General features: G+C 30.8%; 1 protein-coding gene across 1 annotated transcript in view; it reads left to right on the forward strand.

The window, feature by feature from the left end:
- Nucleotides 1-21,971, forward strand: part of LOC118193042 (acyl-CoA-binding domain-containing protein 5-like) — a 62,081-nt gene that overhangs the window by 13,326 nt on the left and 26,784 nt on the right. Inside the window, exons 3-4 of the mRNA XM_035364081.2 lie at nt 8,735-8,807; nt 14,876-14,984. Coding sequence (XP_035219972.1) covers nt 8,735-8,807; nt 14,876-14,984 — 182 coding nt within the window. The remainder of the gene's footprint in view (nt 1-8,734; nt 8,808-14,875; nt 14,985-21,971) is intronic.

Raw genomic sequence — 21,971 nt, forward strand, 5'->3', positions numbered from 1 at the left:
AAGAACAATTATGATCTAAAGGGTATCAAAATTTACAAAAAAAAGCTTAATATTTCTATGTTTACTTTATTAAACACTTCTTTCAATGTAAGTTATTTAAGTTGCTTCGTTTTATGTGATAATACTTTCTCTTTAATTCTATAAACAGACATAATTTCTTGTTCAGTTACAAAGTTCCGCTGTTCAAGTCCTATAATTGCTGTGTCGAGAATACTGACTAATTTGTCAATCGAAACTTTTTCCTTTTCAATAACCTCTGTGTCACTTTCTTCACTATCGGAAGCGAACTGTAATGACGAGGAATTTGATTTAAATCATATCAAAGTCAAAGACATAGTACATAGAGATGAAATACTACATTTAGTAAGGAATTAAAAGCCAAATAAAATAAAAATATCTGCCCTGAAGATAAGGATAGTGCTGACAGATCAACTTCCAGTTCATTGCGCACCGCAGCATTTGCTCCCCCTTCCCCGCCGCAGAGCAGCATGAAATTGATAAACAGATTTCGGAATGGTTAGAGAAACAAAGGATATGCCTTTATCCATTTTTTGCAGCAATTCCACTTTTTGTTTGATGGACATCGAAACATACTTTTGCTTTCATACCTTTGTAGATCCTTTGGGAGCTCCAGCATCAGAAATTCTATTTGACATAATCAAAAGTTCAAGCTTACTTTTATAAAATTGCTCTAACAGTCTGCAAAAAATAATAAGCCAGATCCAATTCGAAGATTAAGGAAGAATGCAATCTGCAACATTAACTGAAATAGATAATTAGATAATTTTAGCTTATACTGTCCGTTATACACTAAGCGTGCATGCGTAAACGTATTATGCACATGCGCACACGCATATGTGCAGCCGTAAAGGTCTTAGGCCCCGTTCAGACGAGGGCGTAAAGGACATAAGTAGTTAAAGCCGAGCTCCATTGCCAAGGCAACCAGTCACTGCTACGTCACAGAATCTGGTTTAGGGCTTGTGGCACAAGGTTCCAAGGTTTCAACTTTACGCCGAGTTTGGGATAAGCGTCGACCAATCAGAGCGAAGCGGCTTTCTTAAGATGATTTCGCAGTCACATCGAAGGCGACGTTTTTTTTAATATGGAACACATCGTATCCGAATGAGTTGTAATCGTATCCGAACAAAATAATGAGTTGTAATCATATCCGAACGAAATAAAGAGTTGATCTCGCAAGAAATCTGCGATGATGACATGCATTTTTTAATGAGTTTTTCAATTTATATTGAAAAATATGGATGAAACTCGTAAAGCGAAAGTTAAGCTCAGGATTATGCACGCTGTGTATGATCCTGTAGATGATTGATCCCTTCCAATATTTTTCATTTTATTATGAAAATTCTTTAAAAAAAGCATGCTTGCAAAAATTTTATTTTTTCTGTGTAAATTATTATTATTACTTTCTTTCTGTCTATAATTTTTTTTTAATTATTTGTTGTAATTTTTTCCTGTTTAATTATTTTTGTATTTAAGAATAAATTTATTAAAAAAGCTGGAAATATTGTATTGGTATTTGCTTCAAATGCTGATTTTCTTTCCAAACAAACTTCATGAATTAATTTTACTAAAACATCAAATCAATATCAAGAATTTGCTGTGTTTTTTTAACAGTAAAAATATTACTTAAAAAAAAAAAAAATATTTTCACTTATTTAAGAATAGTCACAGTAGTCAATTCAATGGTGTAAGCTTTGTATAAGTAATAAAAGATTAATCTTTTGAGAAAAATGCTCTTATGAATTCCAAGAAAGAAAAAATGTAGTGAAATATCCTTAAAACAGCAGTCAAAAGTTTTGTCTCCTGTTAAAGTCCAGTTTTGTCTGTTCTGTTTTTTAATTATGTTCTCCATGAAAGGAATTTACTTTTAATGAAACTAAATAGCACACATAATTCATAACATGGACTATAATTTAATGAATAGTATTTGTTATTATTATCCACTCTTTATTACTATCATTTGAACGGAATTTTGATCATTAAATTCATGCTATTTCTCTGGTAGAAATTCCTGGATAAGGTATGAATGTTTATAATTTTGATGTATTTGAAGACCTTGGGTACCTAAAATTTGTCAATGTGAAATTACTTTTGAAATTTGGTCATAAATAGAAATGACAGCACATCTTGAAATTAAATTCAGTGGTGAGGCTTATACATGCAAATTATTAAAAATAGATGTATACAAACAGCTGGCAAGACAGCAAAATGTATTTAATGATTGAGCATAAAATACATTGTTGGGTGAACGTTTCCTAGTATTGTACTAGTTGTGTTTGCTGGTCATTGTGACCAGTTGTGGGATACTAGTACTAGTGATAATTGATACTGGTAGTGCAGCAAACTACTATAGTGATCGACAGGGACAGTGAATAAGGAGTGTTAAGCATTTGATTGAAAATAATAATAATAATAATAACAATAATAATAATAATGTATGGTAAGTACTGTTTTTAGCTTAACTGCTTTCACACCTGCAAAATAGAAAAATATTATATACAGGCTATCTGTTAGTTATCCTCAAGATTTTTTTTTAAATTAGGCATATTTAGAATATCGTATTTCTCCTAAGAGAAATTATATATAAAAATTGAATAAGGTTTTATGTAGTATATAAATATGCATGTGCATGTTTATAGTATAGAGAGTACTACAGTACAATGCAGAAATATTCCATACTGCTTTGTACAGAAAGATATGTGCCAACCAAGTATTGGTCTTTCAAAAAAATATCTCTAGACCATTTTGTTATTTTTCTTTTTTTACCTTCATCCTCTTGGCTAATGAGAAGGGCAGATAAAAGATCATTCTGTTGAGACAGTAACACTTTGTGGCGAGCTGAAAAGGCCATGACACAACTAAAAAAACAAGCAGAACGAACGCGGGAAATCAATCGAGCGGGAGAACAGCGCGGGAAAGTTGTAGACATTCCACGCAAGCGCAAATTTAGCTTCTCTCATTGGCCATGGCTTACACCTCGTTTTCGCAGGTGTAAACGGGTCTCCCATATTTTATGCCCTTATGACTATGCCTCTATGTGCTTTACGCCCACGTCTGAACGCAACTTTACGCGCATGCGTCAATGCGATGCATGCGCGTAAGACCTTTACGCGCATTGAAAGTTTGTAGCTTTGAGGTCCGGATTATGGGTGTCCGAATTAACGACTTTTGACTGTACACACATTTACATGAATACGTACAGGTATGCATACATACATTTCTGGATCTGATCCAGATAACAGAAGAGAACCTAAATTTATTTTCTTAAAAATATGTCATGCTGATTTTTAAATAAAAATATTACATAAAAATTTGTAATAAAGTTATGTATACTGTAAATACATACTTCTGTTGTTTTCGATTTTAGTTGCACTTTTTCAACTTTTTTTTAGTCTTGCATGATGTAATCTTATGTTTGATGTCTATAATAGCAGACTGATGCTATCAGCATATGAAATGAAAAATACTTTATCAATTTAAAATAAAAATTTTAATTATTAAATAAGGATTATGTGATACATTAAAAAATAAAACATAATTCTTCTTCATATCTTTCTGTAATTTTTTGTACACTGTTCTCCTGAAGTATGCAGCAATCTGTTTTCACTTAAAAAATAAAATCAGAGAATTGCGTAGATTTAGCTCCGCCCAAACCTTGGCAACAGCGGCTACCTAAGAAACACATTTCCTCATTGTTTCCTTTATCAAATTTTCAGCAAGATTCTGTACTGGTTTCTGTACAGCTGGTTACTTTCAGAAATGGTTGTCATGACAGGGTTTATTGTATTTTGAATATGGAGACTGACGATCTAATTTGATAAGGTAGAGAATAAGTACAATAACAGTTAATAGGCTGTGATAAATTTCTGAAACTGGCATAAAGAGAGAACAAAGTATTTATATCATAATTTATAAATCTGTTTTTTTTTTTTTATATATATATATATATATAATCTCATGGAGGTCAGGATAAACAGTTAGTTAAAAATATTTTATCTGAAAAAAGAGCACAATGTCAGCAAAGCATTTATTTCTTAGTTTTCTTATTGATCATTTTGAAATTATATAATATTCAACCTCGATAATATTTCTTGGTTGTACAAATGCGAACATGCAGATTAGATTACCTTTTATAATTATTTTTGAATCTTTTGAAAATATATTATCCCAAAGTATATGACAGATAAGTGATTGAGAACATATGGTCATGATACTGGCAGCTGATGAGTGAGTTGTCGTAAAATTTCTTCAGAGGTTGCTTGCACATGCTCTGTAATGATCTTTTGCAGCAGGACTAATTGCAACATAATTAACTGTAGCTTTTTGTACTGCTTTCCTCATAGTTTAAACTTGGAATTACTGCATCAATCTATCTAACTTCAAATTCTTCATAGGAGAATTAGAATTTCTTCATAGAAGAAAACAATTCCTTCAACAATCATTTTGTTTATAATGATTAATCTCATCTTTAAGCAAAATTTTCGACCGGGTATTTTTGCTGAAAATATTTAACGAAAGAATCGCCGTCTTTATGAGTAATCTATTTTTAGTCAAGGTCACCATTTATCAGAACATTACGTCAATCAAATGTTTATATTTATGTTGAGAAGGAAGGGAAAACAGGTGTTGCGGTGATGCAACGTCAGCAGGAAACGGGTAATCAATCTCCTTTTTCACTCATTCCTTTCGATGTTGTGGTTCATGTTCTGGCTGCTTTAAAAATGCTGAAAAAATGCAAGGTATCTTACATTAGAAGAAGCCCTTCAAAGATTTTTTGATGAAAAAACAGATTATGATAATGTTAATAATGACCAGAATGAAACTGATATTGTTGTTGTTCCCATAGAAATTGCAGAAGCTAGTGATAAAGAAGAAGGGAATGACAATGTTTTAAATAATGATAATGATGTTTTGCCAAATGATATTGCAGTTCTCCTGCAGTATCATTTGGCAAAACGGCACAGCTTTAGTATTAGTCCTTTTTGGCGAGAAATTTGTTTGGCGACATTTTGGAGCGATATATGAAAAATTATGATAACCTTGGTAACGCTAAATACTGAGCTTCAAACATGCCGCCATTTCTGTCCACGTAACTTTAACGAATTTGATAGATATCAGAGCTTTGATGGCAGGAGGGATAAATTGTGTGTTTTTCTTAAAGTTACTTTTGTGTTAGGAAAGCACAACATTTAAAATATTTTTTAAAAAGCCGAATTTTTAATAGCTAAAACTGGTGCTTTTAATATTACATCACATGAGTCTTGACATTTTTTCATATGTCAACTCTGCATATTATTATAAACTTGCCCCCCCCCCTCAAGGGAAAAAAAAACACATTTTCAGTAGCATGAGGTAAACTCTTGGTGTTTCCTTTGCTAAAGAGATCAAAATTACCATGGTTTAAAAATACTTATTTACCTCATATTAGAAATATAGGGATGTGTAATTGCATGAATTCATAGGTTCAAATCAGGACCAAAATCAGGTTTCATTATTGCTTTTATAACATTTTCATAATTTGCCTGATTATAAAAAATATAATGTTGCTTAGATTATGGAATATATTGCTTATAATTTAGAGTTCTCAAATTTTGTAAATCTTACAACCTAACAGCTGTATATGAATAACCTTCACTGAGTATTATTACTTTTATTAATAGTATGTTGACACAACAGTCGACTTTTTATTTTAAATTTTATGCAAATTTTCTACATTACCTAAACATTATATCTAATAGAAATCTGAATTTTTTGTAATAAAAACTCTATAATAAAAGTAAGAGTACAATTTATATATAAAAATTTGACTACATGGCAAGCACTTAGTAAAGTTTAGATGTACAGAACAGAAGGCACACTTTGTGCTTACGACTCAGTCAACCACTTGTGACAAGATAACTTATGATAACAATTAAGTTCAAATGTAAAATTTAAATTCAAATAAATTTGTAGCCCAAAGGCTGCACAAATCAGTTTAATGCAAAGTTGGTTAAAAACTTAACTGGCATGGAATTCAACTATCAGCAATTATAATGCAAGGCTGAAGACTACAAATCTTTTCTTATCTAGCAACCTATTAATGTGGCCTCAGGCAAAACTCGGTTTGTTTTACAAAATAAAAACGTCATTTGGATTCTGGTGAGAAAACGGATGGAGGAAATTGACAGTAAAGATCCCAAGCGTAAAATAACTGGTTACAAAATAAAGGAACGTTACAATATACTTTGTTCCCTGATTAATTATTCAGTACATGAAATAGTGTAATGCATTTTTGTTTGCATCACATACAAATTATTTAGTTTATTTAAATGCTTTCCAAAACTGACAGGATTTTGCAAACATATTGACCATATTTTTCGACCTATAGATGCAACACTTCTTCTCTTCAGAAGTAAGATTTAGAATTAAGAAATAAGAAAATAAGAGAGAATTATGAATAGAAAATAAATACATATGCTGGCTAGCAGAAGAAGGATGCCTTCATAAACTACTTTTTAAGAGAAAATGGCTCAGATTCACATTACATCTACGGAAAACTACTAAAACTCCCATATAGCCAGCCTGTTCAGTGGCTATCACTGCACCACTAGTGGATTCCAATGACTGTTCGAATTTTCACAGAAATCATCATTTACGATGATTGTTGTATTATTACCATTGGTACAAAATTTACTCATTATGATAATTTAATTTTAGCTTTTAAATTATAATCATAAATTACTTGTAATAAATTGAGGGATTAAAAAATACACAATTCTTAATATTTTTACCATTTACAATATTTAATCATAAAAAATATTTCTAACACTGGTACAAAACTTGCCCATTATAATTGAATTTGATTTCCTTCACTTTGAAATATTTTTTTTTTATTTTTTTTTAATAACAGAATCTAAGAAACTAAAGTAACATATACTAGTTTGAAATGCATTTATTAGCCGTTTGTAAATTTCATTATTCATAAACATAAAAATTAACCTTTTGTAAATTTAAAATATTAGCTAAGTACTAATATAATAAAATATAAATATGAACTAACTACTTAAAATATTAATGTTTAATACATTATATTTTGTAATTAAAAATATTAACATTTTGTAAATTTCATTACTCATAACATAATAATTGTCATAAATTCATTTACAGTAGTGTTTCAAGAATTTATCATTGCAGTACTAGAAATATTGAAAATTGGAGAAAGACTGTTTATTCTGATTAAGAGCTTATTTTTTAGGATTGTTATTTAGTCTAGATCGGGTTTTGTTGACAATCCGCCATTTTTTTCCGATCTTCAAAACCGGGTCTACCTTGGCGACCGAAGTTTGTCGCCAAATAAAAAAATTGCCAAAAGGACCAATACTAAAGCTGTTCCGGCAAAACATCATTATCATTTTATTAGTTGTTGATATTCACTTAATTTATCAAATTATTATTTAATCAGTTGATATTCACTTAAGAAGTAAGCTTCAGCCTTCTAACAGCAGTTGTAGTCATACTAAAAAGTTTAAAAAGCAGAAGACTGAGAACTTGAAGTGGATAAGAAAGGAACTGTCAGTTATGTCTCAGAAAGAACATGAAGAAAGAGATAGAAGAGAAACTATAAAAGACAAAATACAAGGTAAAACTAGTGCACAGATTTTCGATTTTCTTTTTGGTTTAGACATTTACTCTCTTCTCGTTGAACAGACAAATATATACGCTCAGCAAAAAAATTGCCCAGAATTTATTTCATCTGAAGTCTATATGAGAAGATTTATTGGAATATTATTGCTTACGGGATATCATTCTTTACTTCATGAAAAATGTATTGGTCTTTTGGTAGGACATTTCTGTTCCTGTTGTTCGAGAATCGATATCATGTTTGCAGTACAGGAATATGAAACAGAATTTGCATTTGACAATAGCCAAATTGACAATACTTATAAATTATATGAGGTGAGACCGTATCTAAACTTACTAAATATCACCACATTTTACTACTGGAAATATAAAGTCTCTTTTAGATTTCAGACTCGTGATTGTATTATTCCTTTTGCAAACTCCTATTGAGTGTGTAGAATTAGCCAGAAATAGATCAACAGCAGGAAGACCTAGTAAATTCAGCATTCAAAAACCATTGCATGGAGATGGTAGACATTTTATCGTTGTTGATACAAAAGTCTGTTGTTAACAAAAGACTTCATTGTAAAGAGTGCCATAGCCAGACTGTTTACAGATGCAGTATATGTAATGTAGCTCTGCATCATGATTCTAATAAAGCTTTTGATACTTGAATCTTCCAATTGAAATAATCTGTATTCGTAAAAGAAATATAATGTATATTTTAATATTAAATTAATTACAAGTAAAGTGATTTGTAGATTTATAAAACGTTATACAGCTAAAAAGCAATCCTGCGCTCCACTCAAAGAAAACATCACACGAGTACAATCCTACTCATATCCGTAGTCTTATTCCGCTGACATTGCGAAATGCAACACTCGCATTTTCCTCAGGTAAGAGCATTTTTTTTTTTTTTTTTTTTAATTTTCAATGTAAATTTATGTTATAAATACTTAATTAAATATTTGTTATTATTTTCACGATAAAAGAATCATTCTTTGTAGTTTTGGCAGTTAATGGGTTAAATGCTTTAATGAAATTAAAATATTAGATTAATATAAGAATCCTAAATATATTTTTCACAGCAATTTTTTGCTATTTTATAAACTTATAGGTATGCATGGACGGATTTAGGAAACATGTCAGAAAAAACTGCCATGGAGAAATATGTAGAGGAATTGACTAAGGTAAAAAGTAATTTCAGTATTAATTCTGATTAATTATTTGCTTACCATACTGAAATTGAAATATGATTATCTTACAAATTCTCTGTATGCTTTTTAAAACAGCTCTTTATTTGATGTTCTTATCTACATGATCGATGTCCTATCTTTGGTGTCCATGTCACATACGGTAAAAATCAGCTATAAGTTCTTTCATCATAATAGTGTTTTAAAAATTCATCCTGATTTAGATTTGAGAATATTGCTGTCTGTTATTTTATGTGCGGTCCTACAGATTTAAAAATTGCTTTATCTTTTTCTTTTTATTCTGCTTAATTTTTCTAATTATAAATATTTTCTCTGTATTTAAATTATTAAAGTTTTATCTCACATAATGAATCTATAATTCTGAATTTTTTTTGGCTTTTTAATCTCTTTTGAGTTATAAAATAATTAATCTTAGTTTTGCTTTTAGAATTTATCATTAAAATTACGAAATGCATAGATAAATATATAAAGAGGACCAACTCCAAGCACAGGTATCTATTTAGTGTGGAAATTTTTGTGGACATCAGCTAAGTTGGTATCACAAATGGCTACTAATTAAAGGTGTATTTAGCTTTGAATTATTATTTTTAATTTATATGAAACGTGCTGTATTAATCATATGTAAAAATGCTATAGCTAGAGCTGTATATGTTTGGATCCTGGAGAACAAGGAGCATTTTCATGGTTTTCGTAATAGGTAACTGACCCAACAGTGGCTGAGCTGAATACTGGTAGCTCTTCCTGGGTTAGAAGCCAGGCAGTTTCATTTAGAAAGCCTTCCTTGATGGCATCCTCCTAATCCAAATAACCTGACCTCATGTATAACAATAATATAAGCCACTTTCCCTGAGAAGATCCTTCATAAAGGTATCCCTCCCTTTAAGAAAATGACTTTTACATGCTTTGATATAAACCATTGGTCTCAAACTCAAATTGCATGCAGGTCGACTGATCAATCTGAAAATAGCTGATGGGCCAGAACATATTTTTTAACAATATTTAAAAACATTTCTAATTTTTGTTTTAATTAATTTTGAATTTTACTTGCATACACACTTTATAATAAAACATTATCAAATAATAATAAATAACTGTAATACGAAGAAAAAATTACAAACCTATGTTGTTACATATGGCTTTATTGGAAAAATCAATCCAAACATATAAAACAGCTCAAGTATTACACAAGAACAATGCTATATAATTAAAAAGAACAAGCATTTAAAGTAAGAATCAGAATAAATGAACATAGGAATAAAAGTAAAAAGTTAAAAATTTAAACAAGGAACATAAGAGATGTAGTCTTTAATAACAGGTTCATAAAAGCTCTGGCATTTCAGTATAGTTTACTTATCTCACCTCGTTTCTGAGACTCTTTATCTAGTTCTAGATATATAAGAAGATGCTTTGCTTTCATGATGCATAAATTGCTAATTTGGCATATTCTAGATGGAAGGATGCCAATTTTATTAAGATGATGTGCCATGAAGTCGTTGCCTTTTTTCAGTCTGGTCTGAAGTTTGCCACAGCCTCTTTACAGGGATTTTGACAAAAAATTTTTATGTGTCTTGAATGTTAGCCCAAGATTTGCCTGTTGATTTTACTGCCTGATCAGATTTTAATAGTATCCATTAATTTCTCAAAAAAGTTCAAAGTGTGTCTTATTTCTGAAATAATCTGTGTCATGATTTATAATTATAGCCTGGATGGCTGCTTTGGAATCAACTAGAATAACTGCTTTAGAGAAACAATCTGTCTTTCTCTTGAGGTTTTCCAGAACTAGTGAGATTGTAAGGATCTCTGCATCAAAATTCGACATGAAGTGTCCTACAGGATCACCTTGGGGAAAATGTTTACTGTATACACCAAAAGTGCTGTGTTGTATTTTAGAGCCATTAATGCATACTCTAGTCCATTCGTGTTCAGGATATTGTTCACAAAGCATACATAATGTGTTTGATTTTAATATTGCATCAGGAATGTTTTTCTTTTCCAAGTCATTGATGTCTAGCTGGTATATGATATCAATAATTACAAATTTATATTTTTTCTCAGCCTGTAGTCCATATGTTGGTACTTGAAAGAAATTTCTATTAGTTATGCTTTGCTATTCAAATGTATTGAGAGCTGAATATTAAATTTAGAATGACATTTATTTCAGGTAAATCCATTATGGTGAATTAACTACTAAATGCTTCATTTTAACCTTTAACTGAAAATTTGAGAATACTGAAGTTCCACCAGCATTCGACTTAGTTAGTTAAATTTACTAATGTGGTATATTCTTCCAGCTTACTCTAGTGACATGGCCTGGCATACAAGCATACAGTTACAAAGAGAAAGCCCCAATCTAATTGTTCTATCTTTTTCCCTTCACTAGCAGTCATGCATCTAAGCACAGCCCATATCTTGAATCTCTAAAATTATAAGCTCTGAATTTGTAACAAATACATATTGAAATGTATTCAGTGGCCACATAAAACCCTGGAGCAATTTTACTGCAATAGTTAAGCAATATTGCAAATAATAATTAAGCCCACTACCATAACCAATCAAATAAATATACGAGATTAATAGGTACTGACATATTATCTGCTGCCTGGAAATTTTCACTGATGCTAAGGTACCTTTGATGACGCTAAGGATACTATAAACTTCAATTGCCAGTTCAAGTCTTCAAGAATTCAATTCTTCCCCGGTTTCAGTAATGAAAACTTCTGAAAGAAATTGTTATATTCTGTTGCAATTATCCATATATTCACCAACCATTACCAAGGCATTAGCAAACTCTACGGCTCTTTGAGTTCCCATGACAACCTTTCCCAGGACTTGGAGGAATTCGCCTCTCGTTCCATCTTCTAGGTCTTTGACCCCTACCTAGGCAAAGTTAGGAGTTGAAAGAAATCTTCATCCCATTGTGTGGACTTCTTATCGATCTCTCGTACCTTTAAACCCTTAATGGTTCTCGTTCTCTACTTTAGTCATGCTTTTTCTTAATTATTCAGTTTTTCTTAAGTTGTGGAGGTAATTGCTGTTTTCAGCAAAGGTACTCCGAAAGCCAAAGCCTTGGTCCATATACTCAATCTTTTTTTATAAAATTTGGCAAACATTTTAATACAATAAAACAGTATTAAATAAGTCATGCAAATGTTATACAGTCAAAAGTCGTTAATTCGGACACCCATAATTCGGAATGATCTATAATCCGGACCTCAAAGCTACAAACTTTCTGCACATGCGTCGCGTTGACGCATGCGCATAGGCGCTTATGCATACATGTAAGACCTTTACGGCTGCGCATATGCGTGTGCGGATGCGCATAATATGTTTACGCATGCACATTTAATGTATAATGGACGGTATAAGCTAAGCTAAAATTATCTAATTATCAGTTTCAGTTAATGTAGCAGATTGCGTTGTTCCTTAATCTTCAAATTGGATCAGGCTTATTATTTTTTGCAGACTGTTAGAGCAATTTTATAAAAGTAAGCTTGAACTTTCGATTATGTCAATTAGAATTTCCGATGCTGGAGCTCCCAAAGGATCTACAAAGTGAAAGTATGTTTCAATGTCCATCAAACAAAAAGTGGAATTGCTGCAAAAAATGGATAAAGGCATATCCTTTGTTTCTCTAACCATTCCAAAATCTGTTTATCAATTTCACGCTGCTCTGCGGCAGGGGGGGGGGACGCTGCGGTGCACAATGAATTGGAAGTTGATCTGTCAGCACTATCCTTATCTTCAGGGCAGATGTTTTTATTTTATTTGGCTTGTAATTCCTTACTAAATGTAGTATTTCATCTCAATGTACTCTGATATACTTTAAATCAAATTCCTCGTCATTATAATTCGCTTCCGATAGTGAAGAAAGTGACACAGAGGTTATTGAAAATGAAAACATTTCGATTGACAAATTAGTCGGTATTCTTGACACAGCAATTATAAGACTTGAACAGTGGAATTTTGTAACTGAACAAGAAATGATGTCTGTTTATAGAATTAAAGAGAAAGTATTATCACATAAAATGAAGCAACTTAACTTACATTGAAAGAAATGTTTAATAAAGTAAACAAATAAATATTAAGCTTTTTTTTTTTTTTGGTAAATTTTTATACCCTTTAGATCATAATTGTTCTTTATTTCATAAATTACGGTTTCATATTTTTTTATTTTATAATTTCTGCATGCCATCTTACCAGATTTAAAGTGATGATCTATAATCCGGAAAAATCAATAATCCGGAATCGCCGAAGTCTCGACGAGTCCGGATTAACCACTTTTGACTGTATATGTGATCTAGCCTTCCTTTAAATAAATTCCCTGCTTTCATTCTTATTGTTTCTGAATGCAAGTATCCACTTATTTTGTAAAAGTATTTCAGTTTTGCTTTTAAATATGTTACTGCCTGTTTTCACTAACTCAAAGAAATCTGAGTATAATTAGCAACGAAAAGGACAAAATAGTTAAGTAATTAAAGGACTAATTTGAAGGAATTTTGAAAATCCTACTAAGAATTATGCAAAATTAAAATGCTTTAGGCTAAACAATTCATACTCTCTTTTTTCAAGGTTTCCATATCAACCCTAGTAAATGGGAAATTTCAGCTTTTGACTAGAGACAAACATTAGTGGTTTCCTTGCCTGATATATTCAATTAACAATAAGATACTGCTTTAAGTCGCCTTCTTCCTGGATTTTCTGAAACTCCATTCTCTATAGCTTCTATCTAACCAACTTTTGATAGTTCAGCCTAATATATGGTTGTTGCTTTATCTGTCAGTGTTCCGGTAATCTTCTTAATTTTGATTAAAAGAACTTGCTTAATTCATACATCATTACATCTTGTAAATATATACAGTACAAAGTCCGTAATCTGGACTCGTAAGGACTTCAGCAATTCCGGATTAGGGGTTTTTCCGGATTATAGATCATCAATTTAAATCTGGTAAGATGGCATGCAAAAATTATACAATTAAAAATATGAAACAGTAATTTATGAAATAAAAAACAATTATGATCTATCAAAATTTACAAAAAAAAAAAAAGCTTAATATTTAGTTGTTTACTTTATTAAACATTTCTTTCAATGTAAGTTGCTTCATTTTTTGTGCTAATACATTCTCTTTAATTCTATAAACAGACATAATTTCTTGTTCAGTTACAAAGTTCCACTGTTCAAGTCCTGTAGTTGCTGTGTCAAGAATACCGACTAACTTGTCAATCGAAATTTTTTCGTTTTGGTTTCATCTTTGTCACTTTCTTCACTATCAGAAGAGTGCATGGGTAAATGCTTTATGAGCATGCATAAGTTTGTGGCTTTGAGGTCCGGATTATAGATCATTCCAGATAATGGACGTCCGGATTACAGACTTTGTACTGCATATTTTTCACGCTGTTCTTAATTTTATTTTATATTAGTGTTTATTTTATATAATTTGCTTGTTTTTTTGGGGGGGGGGGTGATCTGAGTATTTTAAAAAATATTTCATATAATTAATGGGTTGAAACACTCAGAAATATCTCATGTAGTTAGTGGTCTTAGTCAACATAGAAAAATATTTCATATAATTTTCCTGTGTGATGCAGGAAATATACTTGAAATGATTTTTCAAGAGTTCTCGGATACTGAAATAGCCTTATAAACCTTTTAGTAGCAGTTTTGCAGAAATGCTATACTCACAGAAAATAGAAGAAAGCTGTGTAATGTGTCTTTAATATATTGGATTCTATGTAGTTCTTGCAACATAAAAGCTTGCTTTATAAAGAAACAGAAAATAAAGGAATACAAATTTTTTAAATTTCATAACAAAATTTAAATTATGTAGAATGTAGTTGCCATAGTTAGATAATAATATACATTGAATAAATGCTAAATATACTAGTATATTTAGTCACATGCCCATAATGTTATTTATATGCACATGTGTGTCAATGTGTATATATATATATATATATTCTTAATTACTTAACATTCTTTGTAGCTATTTCTTTTCTTTATTGAAAGTATTTTCCTTTAAATGCATATAATTAGGTTTATCTTTCAGGTTATAGAAACAATGTCTTACAATGAAAAAGTTTCCAAATTCATGTCATTAATAGGACCATTTTATGAAGTAGTCATGTCTGATGAAGTGGATTCTGCAAATGAGAAGAGTAAGCAATTTTTCAACCCCCCCCCCCAAGAAATGTGCTTTTATTGTATATTCTAAACCAAGTTCAAGTAAGATCTCTTTTGTTTATAGTACAAAATATTGAAAAGGAATTTGCAGAAGTAAAATTTCAAAATATGTAATGCAATGTTTAAAATATTTTCTATAAACATGATAGTTAAAGCTTATGAAAAATGTAATCCTGTAGAAATTTAACGAAAAGAAATCTTATTTTCAGTAGGTAAATTCAAAACTAAATCAAATGTGTTGAAGCAAAATAAATCGATATGTTAAAGTTGTAAAAAATTTGAGAGTTTTTAAATCTTCTGTCAGTTATTATCTCAAAGCTAATGTCCTAGTTTTTCTTTTTATTACTACTTATCCTGATGTTTTAGTTTATCCTGATGTAATTCATGCATAATAATGTTTCTGCAGTGTAAAGTTCAATGAAAACCATCCCAGAATAAAAAGGCTTATTTTCTACCTATTTATGTGTGTTTGTTTGAGATATGCATTCAGAATTTTACTATCATTCACAGCTTTTGATTCATGTGACATCAAATGTATCTCTACTGGTAAATAATAAAGAATCTATGTGTTTGTATTTTCCTTGCATTATGGAAAAATGGTGGGACCTAGAAACATTAGATTCTGAACACTTAGTCTTCTACCTGAGCATGTGCATTTTGAAGCCCAAATTTTGATATCAGAGTTTTAAATTTATTTCATGTAGTGTCCAAATTGAATGACTTTTTGATTAGTAAACTCAGTGATTTGAAACCGTGCAGTGGCAACACCGTTTAAAATAAAATATTTTTGCCTTGACATTTTTAACTTAGTGCATGAGACTGTTGCCATTTGGCAAAATGTAAAATATTAGTCTTTTAATTTTAATCAACAGACTCCGCTGTTTAAAAGCAGCTTGTTGTCATTCACTAAAGTTATACAGTATTATCTTTCAGATTTAATCTGTCTGCTGTTGTATAACAAACTAAGGGATTTAAAAGCAATAAATGCAGTTCTTGAGAATATATTTCTGCTTTTTAATCTGATTGATTAAAATAAAAATGCATTCAAAACATGAAATGTCTGATTAGAAATATAAAATATTTTTATTGTGCTACACTAGCTGGATTCCTCAAAATCATTATACAGTCAAAAGTGGTTAATCCGGACTCGTCGGGACTTCGGCGATTCCAGATTGTCGATTTTTCCGGATTATAGATCATCAGTTTAAATCTGGTAAGATGGCATGCAGAAATTATAAAATTAAAAATATGGAACCGTAATTTATGAAATAAAGAACAATTATGATCTAAAGGGTATCAAAATTTAAAAAAGAAAAAGCTTAGTATTTATTTGTTTACTTTATTAAACATTTCTTTCAATGTAAGTTGTTTAAGTTGCTTCGTTTTATGTGATAATACTTTCTCTTTAATTCTATTAAACAGACATAATTTCTTGTTTAGTTACCAAGTTCCGCTGTTCAAGTCCTATAATTGCTGTGTCGAGAATACCGACTAATTTGTCAATCAAAATTTTTTCGTTTTCAATAACCTCTGTGTCACTTTCTTCACTATCGGAAGCAAATTATAATGACAAGGAACTTGATTTAAATCATATCAAAGACGGAGTACATCGAGATGAAATACTACATTTAGTAAGGATTATAAGTCAAATAAAATAAAAACATCTGCCCTGAAGATAAGGATAGTGCTGACAGATCAACTTCCAATTCATTGCTTGCCGCGATGTCCCTCCATCCCCGCCGCAGAGCAGCTTGAAATTGATAAACAGATTTTGGAATGGTTAGAGAAACAAGGGATATGCCTTTATCCATTTTTTGCACCAATTCCACTTTTTGTTTAATGGATTTCGAAACACACTTTCGCTTTGTAGATCCTTTACATATTAGTAAATATATATTGGAAATTCTATTTGGCATAATCGAAAGTTCAAGCTTACTTTTATGAAATTGCTGTAACAGTCTGCAAAAAATAATAAGCCAGATCCAATTCGAAGATTAAGGAACAACGCAATCTGCTGCTCGTGAGCAGCTTTTTAATATGTAACTGCTTCCTAAGAAAATATGAGTATGTTGAATTTTAAATTGCATGGAATGTTTTATTTCTGTTTCTGATTTTCTTATTCCACTTTTGGTTTTGGTGAGCTGTAATTCTTTATCATGGGAAAAAATTCCTCTTAGTAGCATTAATTCCTTCCACAGATGAAGGAAAAGATGTTAGAAAGTATGAAATGCTTCTTTAAAATTTTATTAGAATACCTCTGGTTATTTATGATTTCTAATGTAATGTTTTTGTTGGATTTCTGCTAAAGTACTTCTGTTTTCATTTCAATGGGACTAGAAAAGTCATTTCACCCAAACGCAGTGGTCAAAGCAAGTTTCACCAGCAGCTAGAAGAGTTTAATGTGTAAACCTGAAATATTTTAATAAAGCAGTGCCTTAAAGATGGCTAGGGTTCACATTAATGTGAAACAAATTTCCTAGCTTAGATAATTTAATAAATAAAAAACAACTATTTTTGTGAAATCTAAATTTAGAAATTATTCTTGTATCAGAAATTCAGTCAGCTATTAAATCCATTTAAATAAGCTACATACTCTTTGTGTGTATGATGAAAATATTATTTAGAATTGTTTGGAACATTTTCTGGAAGGATAGTGCAGATAACTGCTCAAAGAAAAGAATGATCCTTTGAAATCATAAAAAGTATTTGGATGCAACATTTTTTAAGACTTAGCTTTTATACTTCTATATGTATTTCTTTCTTGATACTCTCAGAAATAGTAAACAATAAAAATAACGTAAATAGTTTTCATTAGAAAATTTCTGCTATTGAGTAAGAATAAAGCCATTAAAGTCCCAATATGCTTGCTGGCTTTTGTTATGTGCTTAAGAGAATTGTTACATAAGTACAGAGAAAGCCATTTTATTTCAACCTTTTAAATAATTTCCTTTCTTAAAAAGCTATGTAAATTATGTATGCTGTTATAAACTATAACATTCTTTAAAAAAAAAAAAAGAGAGAGAGAGAGAGAGAGGAAAGAAAATTATTATATAATTGCAAAATGGTTATATTCACATATTGGAATTCAGTGATCTCAAACTCAAATTGCATGCATGCCAAATACATGATCTGAAAGCAGTTGATAAACTAAATCCCCCCCCCTAAGTAAATGAGATTGGATGAGACTCATGAATATAATTCAGCACACAAGCAACATTGAGAAGTAAGAAGAAATTCTAAAGTATGGGTATTAATATAATGTAGATCTATCAACAACAAGCACAAATAAACAGATTTTAGAGTATTTACAGTGGCTAAATATGTTAATATATCTCCATCTGTGTTGCAATATGAACTGCACACCTGTGTATCTAGTTAGCCAACTTGTGACCGACTGAAGGAAAGTGAATATCAGAAGTTCTAATAGAATTTTAAAAAATAAAGAGTGGAAACACAAAAAATATTGATGTGCACTAAATGTTGGCTGACAACCTAAATTTACTGATGGTATGAATATTAAAAGTTTTCTCACCTTACCCCAGTTACATGGCTTGGCATACTAGTGTACAGTGGCAAACCCCAACTTATTCATTCTGTCTCTTTTTTTTCTTCAACAGCAGTCATACATAAAAGCTCAATCCACCTTTTCAATTTCAATTAAAATATAAATACCATATTTACAAAAAAATACGTAACTGAAATATGTTTATGGGCTGTGTAAAATTGTTTCAAGAACCTGATTTGGGTTGCCAGTTTGAGACCATTGTTTTAATTCATGTAGGAAAGTAAAAGTGAAAATTTATTCCTCAATGCAACAAGGCTGTATTTTTTTAAATGATATAGGAGTATATTACTACATGCGTGTGCGTGCAAATATGTATGTGTTTTTCAAATGTATTTAAATTTATTATGTGAATCATACTGTGAGAACTTTCTGCAAATCCAAAAGATAGTGCCAACATACTAAGTAAGTTGCTGTCCTATCTAGCCTACTCCTGTTGCATTATCTAGCCATATTCAAACACATGCTATCATTCTCTAAATAGATTTGATGCCCAATTTGTGATTAGCAATTAACGAATTGTTTTCATCCATAATGGATAAAAAAAGTTCTACAAGTTGACAAAGTTTCTGCTTTCAGAGAAGTACCCATAGCCAAGAACTAAATCATGACTTCATGAATATAATGATGAACTTAATTTTAAATGATTTATGATGGTTTGATATTTTCAGTGCAGTTGAATGTTCAGTGAACTGAACAAGTAATGCTGAATGTTCTGGTTACCCATTTGAGCACTTGATATCAAAAATGATAGAAAAGGTGATGGTGATCAGTACTGTCAATTGCAAGTGCATGAGATATATGAGGCATCTGACCTGATTGTATACATAATACTTTATATGAACATACATACTTTTTTATGTGATCATATTTGATGAACATGGCAAAGTTATGTGAAGAGTAGGGACTTTAATTTTTAACATATCAAAATATGAGTGGATGTTTTTAAACAAAGCTTGGAACTGTTTAAAAATGCCCAAATAATTTTTTATATTGTTATGTGGTAGTCAGTGAACCATAGATACAGCACTTGCAACTTGAAAACAAAATGAGCTCAATGAATCAAGCAGATGGATTTCTACCAAAAAGGTGAAAATATACAAGAAGCAGAAAAAAAATAGGAGCCTTTTTTAATGAGAAGCCTTTATTGGTTACTTAAAATAGAGTAAAACAGTCATTGCGAAGAGATAGCTATTTTTGGAGCCATCTAATAGCATCTAATATCAATCAGGGCATAAAGGCTATATTTTACAATGAAGAGGTTCTCTTTTACTGCAACAAGCTAGCTTAATTAATTAATCTGTAATGTTAGTGGCAAAATTATTAGCATTGTAGTATCAAATCATTTGCCATCATCCTTATTCTCTAGGTTTGACAGTTTTAACTATCATTTCTAAATGCGAAAAATTTTTGTGCAATTTTTAAGGTAAAATATTTGCATTAAATGCATTGCTGAGCCTATCTTGCAGACTTGAAAAAATAATATTTTATAGAGAAAATGAAAAAAAAAAAAAAAACTTCAAAATAATTTAGCTGTTTAAACTATTTGCTCGCGTATTCCCCCTTTTTTCACTAATTTTATAACAAAAATCAAAAAAAGAAGCTTATGTGAATAATTTAATTTCAAAAGATGCATTTACAGTAAGAATCTAACAAATTATAAGTATTATTTATTTAAAGGATATCTACACAGTAATATTAACTTTACAATATGTAATAATAGATCTTTATGTCTAGTACTTCCTTGTATCTTGAATCTGACCTGCTCTTATTGTTGTCTACTGCTAATCCCTAGGCCTAAAATCATTTAAATGCTGCTGGAACTACTGTTTATGATAACTGCTGTAGCTTGCAAGTCGTCACTATCATCACTGTTACAGTTTTAACAGTGATGATAGTTTTAACAGTAATCACTGTATCTATCCACATCTTTAGAATTATCAAGAGTATTAGATATACCTGTTTTCTTGAAGCCCTTCATTACTATTGCTTCATCAATCAGAGTCCATGTTCACAAAATCCACAAGCAGATTGGTTAGTAAGACGAAAATGAACACTAGTGGATGAATGCACATTAAAATTTAGGGGTGCTCAATTTATGAACACTTTGAGGGTGAGTGTTTTTCACACCTCTCTTAATTAATTTACATCTTTTCATTGCCCTGCATTGGCAACACACTTTGGGTTTTGATGACATGTAACTGACCTATAACTGTTTTATAACTCTATAACTGTTTGTGCGCATGCGCGTTTAATGTTAAGCTAAAGTTATCTAATTCAGTTAATGTTGCAGATTGCATTGTTCCTTAATCTTCAAATTGGATCCGGCTTATTATTTTTTGCAGACTGTTAGAGCAATTTTATAAAAGTAAGCTTGAACTTTCGATTATGTCAAATAGAATTTCCGATATATATTTACTACAAAGCGAAAGTATGTTTTGAAATCTGAAATCTGTTTATCAATTTCATGCTGCTCTGTGGCAGAAAAGGGGGGGGCAGAAAGGTCATTATTAGATTATGATAGATTAGCAAGATTATGTCAAATAGAATTTCCGATATATATTTACTAATATGTAATTTGTATTTACAAAGTGAAAGTATGTTTTGAAATCCGAAATCTGTTTATCAATTTCACGCTGCGGATTGGAAGTTGATCTGTCAGCACTATCCTTATCTTCAGGGCAGATGTTTTTATTTTATTTGGTTTATAATTCCGTACTAAGTGTAGTATTTCATCTCGATGTACTCCGTCTTTGATATGATTTAAATCAAGTTCCTCGTCATTATAATTCGCTTCCGATAGTGAAGAAAGTGATACAGAGGTTATTGAAAACGAAAAAATTTCGATTGACAAATTAGTCGGTATTCTCAACACAGCAATTATAGGACTTGAACAGCGGAACTTTGTAACTAAACAAGAAATGATGTCTGTTTAATAGAATTAAAGAGAAAGTATTATCACATGAAACGAAGCAACTTACATTGAAGGAAACGTTTAATAAAGTAAACAAATGAATATTAAGCTTTTTCTTTTTGTAAATTTTGATACCCTTTAGATCATAATTGTTCTTTATTTCATAAATTACGGTTTCATATTTTTAATTTTGTAATTTCTGCATGCCATCTTACCAGATTTAAAGTGATGATCTATAATCCGGAAAAATCGATAATCCGGAATCGCCGAAGTCTCAACGAGTCCGGATTAACGACTTTTGACTGTACTTTGATTTGTATAAACTGGGAGTAGTTGAATTTATTAAAGTTATTTCAAAACAAAACTTCTCATTCAACTTTGGTGTCATTTGATTAAGGGCTAGTAAACATCATCACTGTTGTCACTGTTTTCATCACCATTCAGTCTTATCTATTGAGAGTATTAGATATACCTGTTTTCTTGAAA

The sequence above is a fragment of the Stegodyphus dumicola genome, chromosome 4 (genome assembly GCF_044657685.1).
Source record: "Stegodyphus dumicola isolate Sdum_Otavi_A_Nest chromosome 4, ASM4465768v1".
In the NCBI taxonomy this organism is placed as follows: Eukaryota; Metazoa; Arthropoda; class Arachnida; order Araneae; family Eresidae; genus Stegodyphus; species Stegodyphus dumicola.